The following is a 17,439-nucleotide window of genomic DNA, read 5'->3' on the forward strand; positions in this document are numbered from 1 at the left end:
CATGCATACATCCATGAAAAGTCCACTTATAACTCACCTCTCAGCCTTCCAATATCCTTAGCGGTTACAACCATCCACTGTAGGGCATCAAGGGTGCACACTTGCTGCTCTATCTGCACGATTACAGCCATAATATCCAGCACGGGATTGCTGGATGTGACGTCAGGAAAAACCTCTGTGATTGTTAATGAATATTTTATTATGTGACCCACGTCCAAACACTGATAATCACCATGTGTGTATTGGTTTATAGGATGGTATGATTATTGTTTGAAGTAGAAAGAATAGTGTTAATGGGAAACAATGTAGTTTTCAGGGTAATTGGTTGGGAGGGGTTTAGAAGCTTTATCATCAAAGTGACCTCCTCCAGCAGAGGAAGACAGAGGAGCAAAGAATCGGTTTGTCAGTCAGTCAGACAGTATAGAGAAGGTAACATAAGTCAGTGAAGGACTGTTTATTCTTTTTTTTTTTTTTTCTTCTTCTCTCACGCTGATTGTAGAAGCACAAAGGTATCTATGTACAATATTTACAATCTATACATTTTGGTTATTTTTACACAAGGAATTATACCTCACTTTTTTTGAACAGAATAAATCTTTGACAATCAAGCTGTGGTTTGCCCTGTCACAACCACTTACTAGCTTTGGGTTTTAAATGGCATCTCATAGCCTTTATCAGTGGACACAGACTTTGACTTGACTTTGGACATTGGCTTTCTAATGACAGCAGTGAACTTAAAGTTCAAGGTGAGGATGTGGACATGCACCCATCAGGTAGTGACAAATAAAAGATTGCTATTGAGGTGCATTGTGGAAAATGCAGGATCCAGCTTTAGGAACTTGAACCATGGGACTAAAAAGACAAGGCTATGTCTGCCTCTGTTATGGCTGATCTGTCTCCTGTGATTCCTTCTGTGTACAGATAGTTGCATGCTTCTTGTGGCAGGCTGGCACGAGTTTGCACCCGCAGTTATATGATTGCGGCCAATCCTCAGACCTCACTGCGTGCCTCTCAAAATTTGAAACATCCCTATTTGGGGCCGGGCAACACCTTATTAATAATTTATTCACTCGTCTGTGGGAACCCCAGATCCACTTCAATTTCCATCTCGTTTCAAACAAGAGCATGGTTTGCTCAAGTATATACACACTTATTGTTGGAGACACACATCTGCATAGGATGTCGTATGTGAATCACAGCATGTAGCATGTTCCAGCCTTATGGAAGAGTCCTCTTCTCTTCAACCAGCTTCCTTGACATCAGCCTAATAGATGCCTGATGAGGTCAGGTCTGTTGGTTGTACTGTGCTGGTGAGCATTTTTCTGTTCACCTCCCAACAGCATGTTTCCTCTTATCGATCTGCAGTTGCCATCCACTGTCTGCATTGTCTGCAAGTGTGGTTAGCCTTTTACTATTTTTGTCTGTGCATTTAATTTCTTACCATTGATTTAATCTTCCTCTTTTCCATTCTTTTAAGACTTATGAACCGAATGAGTCTTGATGCATCATAGCTAAATGCTCATTTTTACTTTATTTAATGTGTTTTGACTTTTTTAAGATATTTTCCATCTATGACCTGTTGTTAAAGTATAGTGTCATCTTAAATTGTCCTATTGTCTTTTCTTTCTCCTGTTGTCCACAGACTTTAGATAATGGGCTGTGTGCAATGCAAGGATAAGGAAGCAACCAAACTTACCGATGACCGAGACACCAGCATCTCCCAGGGAGCAGGCTACCGCTATGGGGCCGACCCTACACCGCAGCACTACCCCAACTTTGGGGTCACTGCCATCCCCAATTATAACAACTTCCACACCCCCGTTGGACAGGGGATGACTGTTTTCGGAGGCATCAGCACTTCCTCTCACACTGGAACCCTGAGGACTCGTGGTGGGACAGGTGAGGGACATCAGATTTTTATTACTGCTTGCACTTTTATAAAATATCAGGATTAATACTCTCATATGTTTAAATGTGGAACCCAGTGCAAACTTGGATGATATTTGGCAAACACAGTTATGATGAATCATTTGTAGTTCATAAAATCAAGGCTATTTTTTTGTTTCTTTAATACATCATGCTTGTTTTATTCCAGTCACTCTTATATTTACCAAAACAAGTTTTAACACCAAAGGTACCAACTCAGTTATAATTTTGAATGAACTCTGCTTATGTGTTTTGATGAACTATGTGGTAATATTAATATCTTGTTTCAAACACAACCTTCTTTAATCCAGATGTAATAAGACCCTTTCTCAGAAGCTCTAATGATTGTGAAAATACGTATTGTCCATATTATATACCATAAACACTGCTCATAATTTTACTACCCAGAGCTGATGTTCAGGCTTGTACAGTTACAGGAGAAGAAAAGTCGATACGTCCAATTTACAACACTTGTCTCTGTTGTGTCCTGGTCACAATGCCGGCTGATTAAGCAAGACAGCCCAGATGGCCCGGCCCTAAAAATTTAAAATGCTTCACACAAATTAGACTGCATGACATTTCTACCAACAGTATTTTAAATTAGAAGTATTTAAGTTCTTCTGTCATAGCATCCTTAATGGTCTGTCTTCAGCAGTTTTGTTTCTTTTGCTCTGTTGTGAGACAGACTGTCCTTGAATGCATCTGTGATGTTGCACTCAGATGGCCAGTGATTGTGTACTATAAGTAGATGTGATTGTCATGTTTTCTGTTTTCAAAGCTTACAAATTTCTTGGATCTTCTTGATTCTGCCATGATATAAGGACTTTAGATACTCCTGATCACCACAACAGTCACTTAATTTGAAACATACTGAGGTGTCCATAGTTAGATCGACTTGGACCAGCTGGTCCAACGGAAGAGGAAAAGATAGAACCCTGCACTTATTACCATACTCTTTTTGCTGGACATGTCCTCTTTTTGGGGCTATAAAAAAGCGTCTGAGATTTTAATTCTACCACAGTCAGACAGCATTTGTTATATGCTGTTACCAGGCAACTGATGTTTATTGTTAGGTTCCACCTTCTGGATGCAGTTCAGACACTCTTCATGCTAACATAGGTCAGACTCCATTTCAGTCATTACACACAGCACCAATCATTACCCCTAGATTCACTGTTGACAGCAACAGCAGCCTCCCCCCCAAAGAAAATACCCTAGTAAAATGGCACAGTGATTGCCATGAACGAAATATAATGGCACAGCCCTTCAAAGTGGTTGCCTACCCCTGGGTGACATAATTAAATTTCAAGAGTATTCCTAGAGAAATGAGTCTCAATTGTTTGACAGGAGAGGGAAAGCATCTGAAACATAAATTGGAGTATAAAGGTCATGTCACTTTTTTTCATTCCCACACAGTTACAGTGTTCTGTGTTCCTAGTTGTGTGAGCACACCCACTCACAGCTGCCCACAGACATACACCTACATATGCAAAAGCACAAACTCTGAGGGATTCTTTGTGCTGTTAAAGACTTTCCTTTGCATCCCAAAATGATAACAATCCTCCTCTCACTGGCACTGTTACAGCTCTATCCTGACAGCCCGGCCCTGTCAGGAATGTCCGGCTGGCATTAGCACAGGCCATTGTGCTGTAGGCGCATTGTTTAGGTGGGGAATATTCCTACTCAGGATATCCTTTATGTTTGACTGAGCCCAAGCTGCTGTGCAGAGGAACTCAGCATTTCCACTCAACGGGAGTCCTCTGCCTCAAAGTGTGGATTATTTTCTGTGTCGTATAATCCAAATCCAAACTCGACCTGTGTGGTATTAGAGGTAGCCTGGCCAGCCAGACCCACTCCCTTTTTAGTGCAAGAATATGGGTCTGGACCCCCTGCCTTAGGGAGTCTTTTCCTACGGCTTCAAAAGAACCAGGCCAATCACAGCCATTTATCTGCAATGGGGCGGGCTTTATGCATGACTCCTTTGTAACGTTTCTCATTGCCAGTCCCAAGTCCACAAATCTTTCAACAACTGGCTTTTGCTGTTTACTCTGTTCAAAAATATGCAAAGAACTGGTGATAACTCAGTGTGTTCTCATGTTTTCTCAACAAAAACAGTCATTCACTAGCATCTCTGCTCTACCTCACGCCATTCGCTGGTCTCTGTGGCTTTGCTTGCATCATAGCATTTGTTTCTCTGATTGGTTTATTCTGCGTCCATTGGCCCGCCCCCTGGAAATCGATCTCCACCTGAAAAGATTCCAGACTAATTCTTTGTATAGAATAGGAAAAGAGTTAGTCTGGCTGGCTAGGTTACAGGTAGCTTTATGGTCACCTCCAGGGGACATGCAATGTTCACTACACAGCTCCCTTTCAAAAATAATAACCCTTTTAGTGTAGCTTCATACTTTGCTACTTTTGCAATGGAAGATTACACTTCTGTTGCTATAGTGTGAAAACCACTGCAGTTTTCTTTTATCACCAGAGACGCCAAGAGCATGAGAGAAGCAGCTATCAGCTTTAACAAAACTGTGTTAAAAGCTGCAGTTACATTTTGGATACGGAAAGCGTGTTAAAACTCTTTCTACTACCTGTTTGCAAACATATTCTGCTCCGTTTCAGCCACTGCGATGCTGCCAGGCATGTGTTTTGGTGGTCCCATGGTACTGGACTGGACGAAGAAGCCTTTACCCAGAAAAGTTTTATCCTGTCAAAGCCCAAATCTCAGCTTTTGTCACTGGACAGTTCAGTGTCTGAAGCACCCCTGGCTGCCCTGCAAGACTGGGTTCACTGTGTGTTTACACTATTTAGATGACGGAATTGCTTCAAGCAAGCAGAAACAATTGGCTGAAAAAGCAATGTATGCAATGCACTGACAGTTGTTTGTAAATTCAACTACAGATGGAGTCCTTAACTTAATGTATAACCCTGTCACCCCATTTAAAAATAATGAATGAATGATCCATGTCAAAATGTAATTTTACAGTGGGTACGGAAAGTATTCAGACCCCTTTAAATTTTTCACTTTGTGTCATTGCAGCCATTGGCCAAAATCAAAAAAGTTCATTTTATTTCTCATTAATGTACACTCAGCACCCCATCTTGACAGAAAAAAACAGAAATGTAGAAATTTTTGCAAATTTATTAAAAAAGAAAAACTGAAATATCACATGGTCATAAGTATTCAGACCCTTTGCAGTGACACTCATATTTAACTCACATGCTGTCCATTTCTTCTGATCCTCCTTGAGATGGTTCTGCTCCTTCATTGGAGTCCAGCTGTGTTTAATTAAACTGATTGGACTTGATTAGGAAAGGCACACACCTGTCTATATAAGACCTTACAGCTCACAGTGCATGTTAGAGCAAATGAGAATCATGAGGTCGAAGGAACTGCCCAAGGAGCTCAGAGACAGAATTGTGGCAAGGCACAGATCTGGCCAAGGTTGCAAAAGAATTTCTGCAGCACTCAAGGTTCCTAAGAGCACAGTGGCCTCCATAATCCTCAAATGGAAAAAGTTTGGGACGACCAGAACTCTTCCTAGACCTGGCCGTCCAGCCAAACTGAGCAATCGTGGGAGAGGAGCCTTGGTGAGAGAGGTAAAGAAGAACCCAAAGATCACTGTGGCTGAGCTCCAGAGATGCCGTAGGGAGATGGGAGAAAGTTCCACAAAGTCAACTATCACTGCAGCCCTGCACCAGTCAGGGCTTTATGGCAGAGTGGCCTGACGGAAGCCTCTCCTCAGTGCAAGACGCATGAAAGCCCACATAGAGTTTGCCAAAAAACACATGAAGGACTCCCAGACTATGAGAAATAAGATTCTCTGGTCTGATGAGACCAAGATTGAACTTTTTGGCGTTAATTCTAAGCGGTATGTGTGGAGAAAACCAGGCACTGCTCATCACCTGCCCAATACAATCCCTACAGTGAAACATGGTGGTGGGAGCATCATGTTGTGGGGGTGTTTTTCAGCTGCAGGGACAGGACGACTGGTTGCAACTGAAGGAAAGATGAATGCGGCCAAGTACAGAGATATCCTGGAAGAAAACCTCTTCCAGAGTGCTCAGGACCTCAGACTGGGCTGAAGGTTCACCTTTCAACAGGACAATGACCCTAAGCACACAGCTACAATAACAAAGGAGTGGCTTCGGAACAACTCTGTGACCGTTCTTGACTGGCCCAGCCAGAGCCCTGACCTAAACCCAATTGAGCATCTCTGGAGAGACCTGAAAATGGCTGTCCACCAACGTTCACCGTCCAACCTGACAGAACTGGAGAGGATCTGCAAGGAAGAATGGCAGAGGATCCCCAAATCCAGGTGTGAAAAACTTGTTGCATCATTCCCAAGAAGACTCATGGCTGTACTAGCTCAAAAGGGTGCTTCTACTCAATACTGAGCACAGGGTCTGAATACTTATGACCATGTGATATTTCAGTTTTTCTTTTTTAATAAATTTGCAAAAATTTCTACATTTCTGTTTTTTTCTGTCAAGATGGGGTGCTGAGTGTACATTAATGAGAAATAAAATGAACTTTTTTGATTTTGGCCAATGGCTGCAATGACACAAAGAGTGAAAAATTTAAAGGGGTCTGAATACTTTCCGTACCCACTGTATATTTTACTTTAATTTAACTTAGGCAGTATTGAAATGTGACCTGGGTGAACTGAGATCCCACAGATACTATATATGTGTCCTTTTTGCTGCATAATATTTTCTTCTATGTTCTACCCACCACATCTTCAAGGTTACAGTAATTTAAAAGTCTGAGTCTTTTTCTGTTTTTATTAACCCCCTGTTGTTATCTGTTAACACATGCTCAACAATGAGCCTAAACTGCTTTATCACTCCTGCCACAAACAAGCAATAAGCAACAGTTTAAGGGTGAGAAAACATTTCTGTGACTACTGAAAGATACTGTTGTTTTTTATGTCTGTGATGAGCTTTAAATAAGTCAGATTAGTGAGGAGAGGTGTAAGAGAGGGTATAAGAGGGTGACTTCAGGTACTTTGTGAAAAGTATTTTGATTCTGCAACAGTTATTAAGCCACTGTGAAGCCAATTTTACCACAGGAAGTCTATACAGTTCATGAGTTAGCACATTGTAGTGCATGAAAAGCGACAGAAGTAGTTGTGCAAAAAATGAAAAAAGAACCTAAATGAATTCTGGAATGCTGACCATACAATATATTCTTCAATTACAGCATTTTTATGTTTTGACCACCTACATTGATGCTAGCAGCTCTGTGAGCCTGTGCCTTGAGCTTAATGCTAATGGAAATATCCTAACATGTGACAGTACTAACAAAGTATTATAATTCACCCTGGAGGGAGACCGTGAAAATCAGTTCCACATTTCATGAAATGCTTCAAATAGTTGTCAGAACTATTTCATCCAGAGCCAAAAATGTCGTCCTTGTGGTTGTGCTAGAAGAAAAGTCTAGGATTAACACAAGCTTTAGACGCTGGGATCCACAAATAACAAAACTGTAACTGTAACTGTGCAAAATTTTGTGCCATTTCATAAGTACACTTAAAATAATTTACTTTGTTTAAAAAGTCAGTGGCTCACTAAAATGATCAAAAATTATCCAATTGAGTCTGCACTAAAGTGGTAGACCTATCCTGAGAGCCGTGCTGACTAAAAATAACCAACAGGACCAATTGGATTTACTGTGATAAATTTTAATCGTTGGGAAATGGCTTTGAAATATTATTTGCTTTCTGGGTGGCCTGTCACCACTCAATTTGATCATCAGCTGTAAAATTTGATGATTTCCCATTAAATTCAAGAGACTTACAATTAAACCAAAGATTGCTCCTTATTTATTCAGTGAGCTGGAGCTTCCAGTACACCATCAGCCCAGTGTATGTTTTGAGCTTTATTTTTGCACGCTAATCTGCTGAGCGCTGATGTTAATGATTTTTCAACCCTCCTGCAGGAGTCACCCTTTTTGTGGCACTTTATGACTATGAGGCGCGGACAGAGGATGACCTAAGCTTCAGAAAAGGAGAAAGGTTCCAGATTATCAACAGCACGTAAGTAGCTGACGCTGCTTATCACACTGTCTGCAGATGGGGAGAATGCCGGTTTCCCATTTTATCACTGTCTTAAAAGAGGATGGTATTACTATAGCTACTATGAGGGAGCAGACAGGGCTTTAGCCAAGGTAAGGTGGCATCTTGGGCACTGAAATTAAGTCTTTTGGTTTCATCTTCTGGAGCAAGTTAGTCTAAAATGTACTGTACTTTTTTTGGAACTACAAAACAATATTTTAACTAGTACAACCATCATCACAACACACTGAAAACTGAACCACTTTACATATGAAGAAAAGCTTTCCACTGAAAAAAGCTAGAATTAGCAGCACCTTTATATAGGGCACAATATTAAAGGCTGCATTTCAAGTGAGGTAAAAGTGGTGGCTTCTACATGTAACATGACGATCAGCAGTACGGAGGGTGGACCAGGGTCTCCAGCCCGCAGTGTTGAGTGTGGTGTTCCTTAAAGGTTTCTTCTGAACATGAACAGGAAGTGCCCTGTTACACCCACGGTGGTGTTTGCTAGTTTTTCTTCTCGTCAGCAGAACTGCACACAACCTGTGTGTGTGTGTGTGTGTGTGTGTGTGTGCTTGCGTGCGTGCGTGCGTGCGTGCGTGTGTGTGAGTGATGTATGCTGAGATATGAGCATCTGCCAGCTTTTTAACCATCTCTGTCTGTGGATGTTTTTTTTTTTCATTTATTTATTTATTATTTATCTGGGTTTCTGTTATGGTATACAGGCATTTGAGGATGTGGGGGGACAATTGGGCCTGCACTTTTGCCCTGTTCTCTCCTTTAGGTTTTATTGTAATTAGGCTGCTTGGTGTATTTACTAAACAGGTAGAGCAAGTTAACTATGGCTCCGGTGTGTCATCCTGAGGCTTACTACCTGTCACCACATTTATGTCTATGAAAATAGATAAACTCACAGCCAGTGAAATGACATAGCATTTTATGGCAGCCGTGTAATTAGCAAGCATTCTGGATGTCAAAGTGTATGCATTGGCTTAGACAGTCTATTGGTTTTTCAAGTGAAACATAACACAAAAAATGAGAGTAGTATTTATATCAATCTAGTAAATAATTTACTATTACTTTATGACAAAACAGGTTATTGTACTCTCACAGTGGTAGTAAGGCTGAATAATTTGTACCAAAGCACTCTGTATATTTTTTTTAGCTCATTATCTACAAATTTGAATTAAGGTTCATTTTTGTATTGCATTTTCAAATGCGTTCTCTCTAATTCTCCATTTTAGATTTTCGGAAGTACAGTATTTGTACTACAGTAGTACAGTAGAAATAGTATCACATGGAAATCAATTAAAATGGATGGTCATTGGATTGGATAGTGTAAGCAAGAGTCTAATTTATTGTCTAGAACAATTAAATGGATCTCTAGTCCTGTAAAATTCAGTTAAATCAGCCAAATTCAAATAATGAATAATATTTAAATGTTCTCAGAATATTATAGTATTACAGATATATATATATATATATATATATATATATATATCTATCTGTGTATCTTCTACACACAGAGTATGCTGAGGGTGCCGATTACCACGGGGACTATATAACTATAAGTCATACCCTGATGAACTGCAAAAACTCTGTACTGCACACAGCTGCCTTATCACCTCAACCTTTGGCCCAGGAAGGTCAGCCTTACTCCTCACCACACCCAGTTAGCATCCTGTCCCGGTCCAGCGTCTTGCATATTCCACCACACACCTCATTCCCTGCTGGACCTCAGCTAGAGTTGGAATACAGCGTCATTAGAGCCCAGACTTTCTACACTTCATCCTTTCTCTTCCTCCTTCTCCTCAGCAGGACCCAAAGAGAGTTGGATATTCTCTCCTTCACCTCTCACCTCTTTCCATCCGCTCACACCTCACTGCTTCAGCCAGCCTCAGATGTGGACCAGGCTTCTTTGAGCCAGCCACACTGACCCCTGCTGGACACGGAAAGTCCTAAATGTTCAATGCTCCAGGCTATCGGGGCTGGCAGAAAGTGAGTGACAGATGCCTAAACAGCCTGGTTCATCTGAAGCAGGGACCACCAGAAATCCCAGTGCCACCATGACTGACAGTCGGCACTGGTGTTCGTTTTTGTTCAGTGATGGCATCCTTCAGGAAACAGGCCTCCATCCCCAAATGTTTATCAGGCGGTGCAATCAGTTCAGGCTGTTTAGAACCCACCGTGAGTGTGTTATTGTGAATCTTCATCAGATATAAGCAGGAAAATCCTTCTGTTTTTACTGATTGCTACAAGTCTGTGCAGTAAATTAGTATTGTTCTGATTCAACTGCACGTATCAATAAACTCATGGCAGTGTTGCGAATGGCTGGCTGTTCTATGTGACTCCTCTAAGTCAACACAGCCCTCTGTGTAATTATTGTCTCATCAGCAGCCACCAATGGGAGAGAGGATTTGAATCCATTTTGAGACAGGAGGGAGGACCTTTGTTTACTCTTGTTGTTTTATGTTTTTTCGCAGCAGAGCAGAGTTGGTTTAAGGGGGTTTGTTTCTGGAGACAAAAGAGGCTGCGGGACAGACTGGGGCCCACCCTACTCCTTCTGTTTATGTCTCTCCGGCTCCACACAAACACACATAACAACAGCACACAAACACATCGTCTCACTGTTGCATACTTTTCACCCACAGAAGGCAGATTGTTGAGACTCTACCCCCGCTCCCTCCTTAGAGACTTTATGAACAAAGGGAAGCAGGCCTTGTTTCTGCCTTGGATGGTATCCCCGGGGAGGGGGGGGTCCTCGAACATGGCTTTATTCAGCATAAAGGAAGGCCTAACAGCGCCTCTCCTCTCCTCCCCCCTCCTACGCTGCCTTCTCTCTGTCTCACACATACAAGCACACACCCAAACACAATCCCTCTTCATGTATAAGGGATGTGGTACAGTGTGTCAGAGAGACGTTGTCTAGGCTTGGGTATGGGGGAGGAAAATGTGCATGAGTGATTGTGGATTTGTCTGTAAGCACTGGTAATAATGGATGGTAAACCACAACTGTCGCTCAGGGCAGCTGGATATTGATGTGTGTGAAGAAGAGAGTGGAGGAATGAAGAATGAAGAGAGAGTGCAAGGGAGATGGTGGAGAAGTAGAGATAAATGATCTGTAGTAGTGAGGGTAAACATCAATGGATGTCACTAACAACATAGAAAACACCACCCTCTGCTTGTCTACTGCCTTATCTGTCTCTGTTTTAGTTTAAAGGATAGTATTTGTTATCTGTAGTTATCTGTTTGCCAACAAATCCTATTAAAAGATCAAAACCAATGTTGCATTAGCAATTGAAGTCTGATGACAGCCAAAAAAGCTACAGAATATTAGGCTCCAGCTAAACACTCAATTCATGTTAGTAAGATCAGTTCATTATTGGTTTTGGTTCTACCTCAATAATACAATAAGTATTCAACACACTGCCAGTGTTGCCCTCCGTTTCTCTGACTAAGTTTCAACAGCGAAAGACCGAGATTATGGGTACAGTATATATTGTATATTAAAAGGTCAGTAGTGATAGTGAATAATAAAAAATGGTGTCATACCCACATAATATGAGCAGGAGCAAAAAGAAAAAAATAAAAAAAATTACTAGGGCTGTCAACGTTAACATGTTGACATATGCGATTAATCTCAAAATGTTAATGAGTTTATATTTTTTTAACACAACTTAATTGTTTGATAAGGTTTGACCCCATATTCTTGCCGTCATCGCAACACGGATGGATATATATATCCTTATGAGATAAGGGTAAGTTACAGCAAACGCTACACTACTTAATGTGATGGCAGAAGACACGACGCCTGGTCTTCCAGATGGAAGTTTGGATCTGTTTCCTTAAACTAGTTTGTCATGCGTTTTTTTTTTTATTTCAACACATTTACAGGTAAATATTCATATTTTAAATTTGCGATTAATTGTGATTAATCACAGTCCATGACTGTGATTAAAAAACGTAATTGCGTTAATCAGTCCATGACTGATTAAAAAATGTAACCACGTTGATCACAGTCCATGACTGATTAAAAAATGTAATCGCGTAATCACAGCGATTACATTTTTTAATGATTAATGTGGTTACATTTTTTAATGATTGACAGCAGTAATTTACATATTACATATGTCACAAATGTCACATCTTAGCAGTGTTGGTAGGTGTGTTTTTGGTCTCCAGACAAAGCCAGTCTGGCTGCTTCTCCATACCCAGTGTTTGCACACAGTGAAGCTACAGTAACTGTCCTGACTCCATGCTCAGGACACAGGCATGAAATCTCCTCCACTCTCAGAAAAAAAGCCAACAAATACTTTTGTGTTAAATATTCAATGACTTGACAATACCAAATCAATGGGTATATTTATATTTGAAGAAAGCATATACAAACATTTAACAACATGTTACCTGTTCCTGCTTATCCTATAGTGATAACACTGTTTGTGTGCTCTTAATTGTTTGTGACTGATGGTGACACATCAGTCGCTGTTGAGCAGCGAAAGTGTGTCTGCTAAATGTCTGGAAAGTGAACAAATGGCAGAGGAGGAGGAACAGGGAGGAACGGCTCCTTATAGACCTCTCAGCTATGATACCCACGCAGCCATTAGTGTCTTTCTCTGATGTCCTATGTGTATTGCTTTTTTTCTAACCACCAGCTCTTTTTTCAGACTGACCCATCCCTCCACACCTTAAACTCTTTTATCAGTGTAGCCACACAGCTGTTCATCTTCAATCCTGCTCCCCTCCCCACATTTCTCACTTTTCTTCTTTTCATATTGTGTCTTTTCGATGTACTTCGGCATCAGTGCTTTTGGGTGCTTGGAATCCTAACATTAGGACGAGAAACAGAACTCTCTCTTAAAAAGTTTGGAAATTTAGTCATTACCACAGTGGTTTCCAAATGGTGTGCAATGGGTTGACAAGCACACATAATTTTTGTGAAGTTTTATTGTGGCCCATTTTCAGTTCCAAGTTTTAAATGTATGTTGCTGAGCTGAAGTTGATTCTTTGATTATTTTGTTAAATTTTTCCACGATTTTTATAGTTTTCGAATTTTATTTGGCATTAAAAAGTAAAAATAAATGTTTACAAAGTGATAAAGAGTGATTTTATATTTTATAGAGGCATGAGATGTGAATACCTTGAGATTTTGGCTTGTCCTTTGGTGTGCTTTGGATACATAAAACTTAAAAACCACTGCATTACTGTTCGCAGTCTTACTATTTACAAGTTTTGGCAATGCATAGAGGAGAACTCAACCATAAAACACTTTCAGTTTGAAGTGTAATTTTTAGGGCTGTCAGTTGAAAATTGTGTGAGTCAAATTAAAAATTGAATAATTGCGTTAATCACAGTCATGGACAGCATTTACAGGTAAATAGAACAACCCAGGCAACAGAACAAAACTCCATAGTCATTACAATATATAGCATTATACTCAATAATGTTGAGTAGCTGTTAGCTTATTTCAGCTGCTACTAAAGCAGCAAAAAGTCATTTAGAAGTTAATGTTAACAGAACCTGCTTCTTTCTGAATAAACTATGGCAGAGAGCACAGACTCATTTGTGGTTTAGGAGCTCCAGGAGAACTTGGACGTGAATTTATGTCCATGGTGAGCAACAGGCTGAGTCAGTGCAAGATGACCGCTTGTCCTTCGGTTCCTCAACAGACAAATGATGTAAATCATAGTCTCATGGCCAAGCCCATTGAAGCCCCTCCCCCCACGCCAAAACGGTGTCAGAAAGTTGGAACTGAAAACTCAGTCATTGGCTTTGTAAAAAAAAAAAAAAAGGAAGAATGTCACTGAAAAAAAGAATTATTGAAAAAAAAAAACAGGAAGAATCAAAAGATTATCACTAAAAAACACAACATAATGCAAAGAGATACAAAAATAAAATAATATATTTTTAATGCTCATTTGTAAAAAAGGTGTTTCAATGCCCAATGCTTCTTTTTTCAATGACAAACTTTATTTATAATGCCAAAACTTAAAGACATCGAATTGGCTCCATACAAACTTTATTACCTGCCCTTTAAAGTCTGCAGTGTAGCTCTTTCTTTTCACTGATGTTACACTAGGACTTAGAGTTTAGCATGAACATAAGCATGCTTACTTTTGGCCGCCATTTTCAATTGAGTCAAAAGTGCCATCTAACAAAATGACTGTAAATTTACACATATAAGTTGCTTCACTATATAAGTCGCAGCATAAGCCGGAGGAGTAAAAAAAAAAAAAAAAGACTTACAGTCTGTAAAATACGGTACATTTTTTTCTTTGAACAAAGCCAAGCTAGCTGTTTCTTTATGCCTCCCATGTTGTTGTGTAGCTAGGCTGCTCTAGTTTCACACTCTGGCCACACCAACAACCCCCAAAGTGTTTCCCTCAGTACAGAATTACTTCTTCCTATATGTTCTCCACATGCACAATATTAGCAAGCAAGTCAGACTACAGCTGTATTTTGATGTGTTCAGTGGCGGAGAATGTCAGTTCATATAATATGAAATCAAGTGTATTAATGTGTTTCTTATGTTTTTCCCTTTCCCTGTCTTCTCCCCCTTTCAGTGAAGGGGACTGGTGGGATGCTCGCTCTCTCACCACTGGTGGCAGTGGCTACATTCCCAGTAATTACGTGGCTCCAGTGGACTCCATCCAGGCTGAGGAGTAAGTAGCATGTGTGTATTTATGTGTGAATGCACCCTATGCACCCAGAGTACACCGATCCAGGAGGACTAGTGACTTTCATCTAGAATCAGATCAAATGTAGCGTGACATCAGTGAATGTGACATTATAAAGAGGTGGATTTAGAAATTGAAATGTGAACCACACTGTGGGTGAGATGCAAATATATCTTCTATGGAGACTTTTTAAAAAAATTATCTTACAGCTCAGTTGAAAGTTGTATTCTGGTGTAAGGTAAATGAAAAAGTTTTGTCTGTCTGCATCAGCTGGTGCCATGGACCTGCGAACGTCATGACCTTTAGTCAGAGTAAGGTTTCTCTATAAAGTCACAGTGAGGTCAAATCATATCACAAGAGCATGCTGGGAATAAGAACAGATAGGAGGTATGGGTGCATAAATCTAGCTCACCCATTTTGGTGTCATACTGCTCACATTTCCTGTCTTTTTTCATCTGCTCAGCACTGTTTTGCTCAGTGTGAGAACCGCTTTGAAAAGTCATGTTTTCATGAGGTGTTAAGAAACTTTTATTTGTACTACTGCTTAACTGTTGACCATTGTTTTTGGTTGCAGTGTTACAAGAAACATCTTTGCTGGTAAACAAATAAGTATTATTGGCTGCTTTTGCTGTGACTAATTTATGCATAGTTCTGAAGGGGAGAAGGCAGCAGACATTAAGCGGTTCACAGACCATATGACAAGCTAGTTTGACGGGTTAACCAGTGAAATGAAAATTCTGAACCTCCACTAGCAGCCCCTAGAGGAGACAGTGTGTATTACACCCCCACAGCATAAAAGTGCTGGACACAATAAACAGCCCAAGGAGATTTCTGTATTTTCGCTTGTTCTTTCATACAATGAAATCTGGTATGTAGGATCAAATAATGTTGACTAAAATGGAACCAGAAAGTCCTGTTTAGTATTGGTCACTTGTACAGACTTTCTTAATGTTTGAGACATAGACCTTGATCGTATAAAATTAGTAACCACGCTGTCATCAGTGAAGTATCTACAAGTGAGATGTACTGTGTGGGATTTTCAGACTCCTTCTCAGAATGAACTGAGAAGAATGAACTGACTTTATGCATGACTAGAGTAGAAGTAAAAATGGCTGCAATGTATAATACTCTGTTATATCTTTTGTTTGAGTCAACGCATTTTGTACTTGCAGCTGGTATTTTGGTAAGCTGGGCCGTAAGGATGCTGAGAGGCAGCTGCTGTCCACTGGCTCCCCTCGAGGCACCTATCTCATTCGGGAGAGTGAAACCACAAAGGGTAAAAACACAGACACACACTATGATCCATTTTGACCCTAAGTGTATGTGTGTATATTTATGCCATGATAAATGTACTACCTATGGTAGGAAACTGTTCACTTCAACCTGAATGGAATTTCAAGTCGTATCTGTGGACTTTATTGAAGCTCTGATATTTTCTACTTGTCTTTTGTGAACCACAGCAGTGTGTCTGTTGCTCCTTCTTGAGTGTCAGCCTAATTGTTTCCTTTGCAGTAAATCAAGTACTTAAAGTGAGCACTGAGTGGTTTTATTCTTAGTCTTGTTTACCTATTCACTGATTCATGATTTACTAAACCACAATTTTTTCAGTGATATACTGCACTTTATTTTATGTACAAAAGTTCTTGGTATCAGTCACTCACACCTTACCTCTGATCTGTGTCCCCCAGGGGCCTTCTCCTTGTCCATACGAGACTGGGACGATGTGAAAGGCGAACATGTCAAGCATTATAAGATCCGTAAACTGGACAGTGGCGGCTATTATATCACTACCAGGGCTCAGTTTGACACACTGCAGCAACTAGTTCAGCACTACTCAGGTATAAAAACTGCACTGCCATTCCTACTGATTTTATCTGCAGTTTAATTTTATAATTACTGTGCTTACTGTGCTCCATTAAAAGGGAAACAGACAGATGTTACCATGGAGAGATTTGTTCTGGTGGAGACAGAGCGTTGACACTGTGACCTCATTTGCATGAGCCCAAATAGAAAAGTCAAAGTCTTGTGTCATTTCCTTCAAATGATCCATAATGCATTATGCACACACTGTTCTACTGTGTAATTGCATTATGGCTGTTGGCTTTCACATGTAAGGAAAAAATGTGGCACTTACAATCTGACACATAGAAATGCATGTCAAATTAGTTGCATTTACTACCTTACATTCACCTGTATTTATTCAAATAACATCACACTCCTTTTTAATGCAGCAAACATGAAACATGATGTTGTATCGAGTGTGGAAAGGCAGAGTTTCTGCATCTCTATTGCTGGCGTACACATTGGATAGTAACATTTAAAGGATGAGAGTGAATACAGTTTTACTAATACATTTACTTTTTTCTCTTAAGTTTATTCTCTTCCAATGTATAATAGTGATGATGTAATTGTCATACATTTTTTCCATGTCTCCCTGTCACTATGAAAAGGATCATGCATCTTGTCATGGTCTAATTGGCACACTGACATATCAATGTTTAAGCCATTGAATCAACAATATGGATCTTTTTGTATGTGTTTGCGTCATAGAACATTAAGACACTTACTTTTTATCACCACACTTTTTGATGCACAGAGCCATCAACACAGTTTGTCAAATAACCTTGACTCTTTTCAGGGTGTGTGCTTTTATGGCTTTCTGCTATTTTCTGTCTTTAAAGCTCAAAAGCATACCTGGCATTATATACTGTCAAATGTTCTTCTGCTTTGAGAGTAAGCTAGGTTGCAAGTTTGATTAAAAATTGAGTCACATTCTTGACTTC

General features: G+C 40.1%; 1 protein-coding gene across 5 annotated transcripts in view; it reads left to right on the forward strand.

Moving 5' to 3' along the window:
• The window catches only part of fynb (FYN proto-oncogene, Src family tyrosine kinase b), a 71,662-nt gene that overhangs the window by 44,121 nt on the left and 10,102 nt on the right, over positions 1 to 17,439 (forward strand). For all 5 annotated transcript variants that reach the window (XM_026318087.2, XM_026318090.2, XM_026318086.1 and 2 more), the window contains 5 exons: positions 1,643 to 1,899; positions 7,865 to 7,961; positions 14,543 to 14,641; positions 15,829 to 15,932; positions 16,345 to 16,494. In XM_026318087.2, the coding sequence (XP_026173872.1) occupies positions 1,653 to 1,899; positions 7,865 to 7,961; positions 14,543 to 14,641; positions 15,829 to 15,932; positions 16,345 to 16,494 (697 nt within the window). In that variant the 5' untranslated portion in view covers positions 1,643 to 1,652. The remainder of the gene's footprint in view (positions 1 to 1,642; positions 1,900 to 7,864; positions 7,962 to 14,542; positions 14,642 to 15,828; positions 15,933 to 16,344; positions 16,495 to 17,439) is intronic.

The sequence above is a fragment of the Mastacembelus armatus genome, chromosome 24 (assembly GCF_900324485.2).
Source record: "Mastacembelus armatus chromosome 24, fMasArm1.2, whole genome shotgun sequence".
Lineage (NCBI taxonomy): Eukaryota > Metazoa > Chordata > Actinopteri > Synbranchiformes > Mastacembelidae > Mastacembelus > Mastacembelus armatus.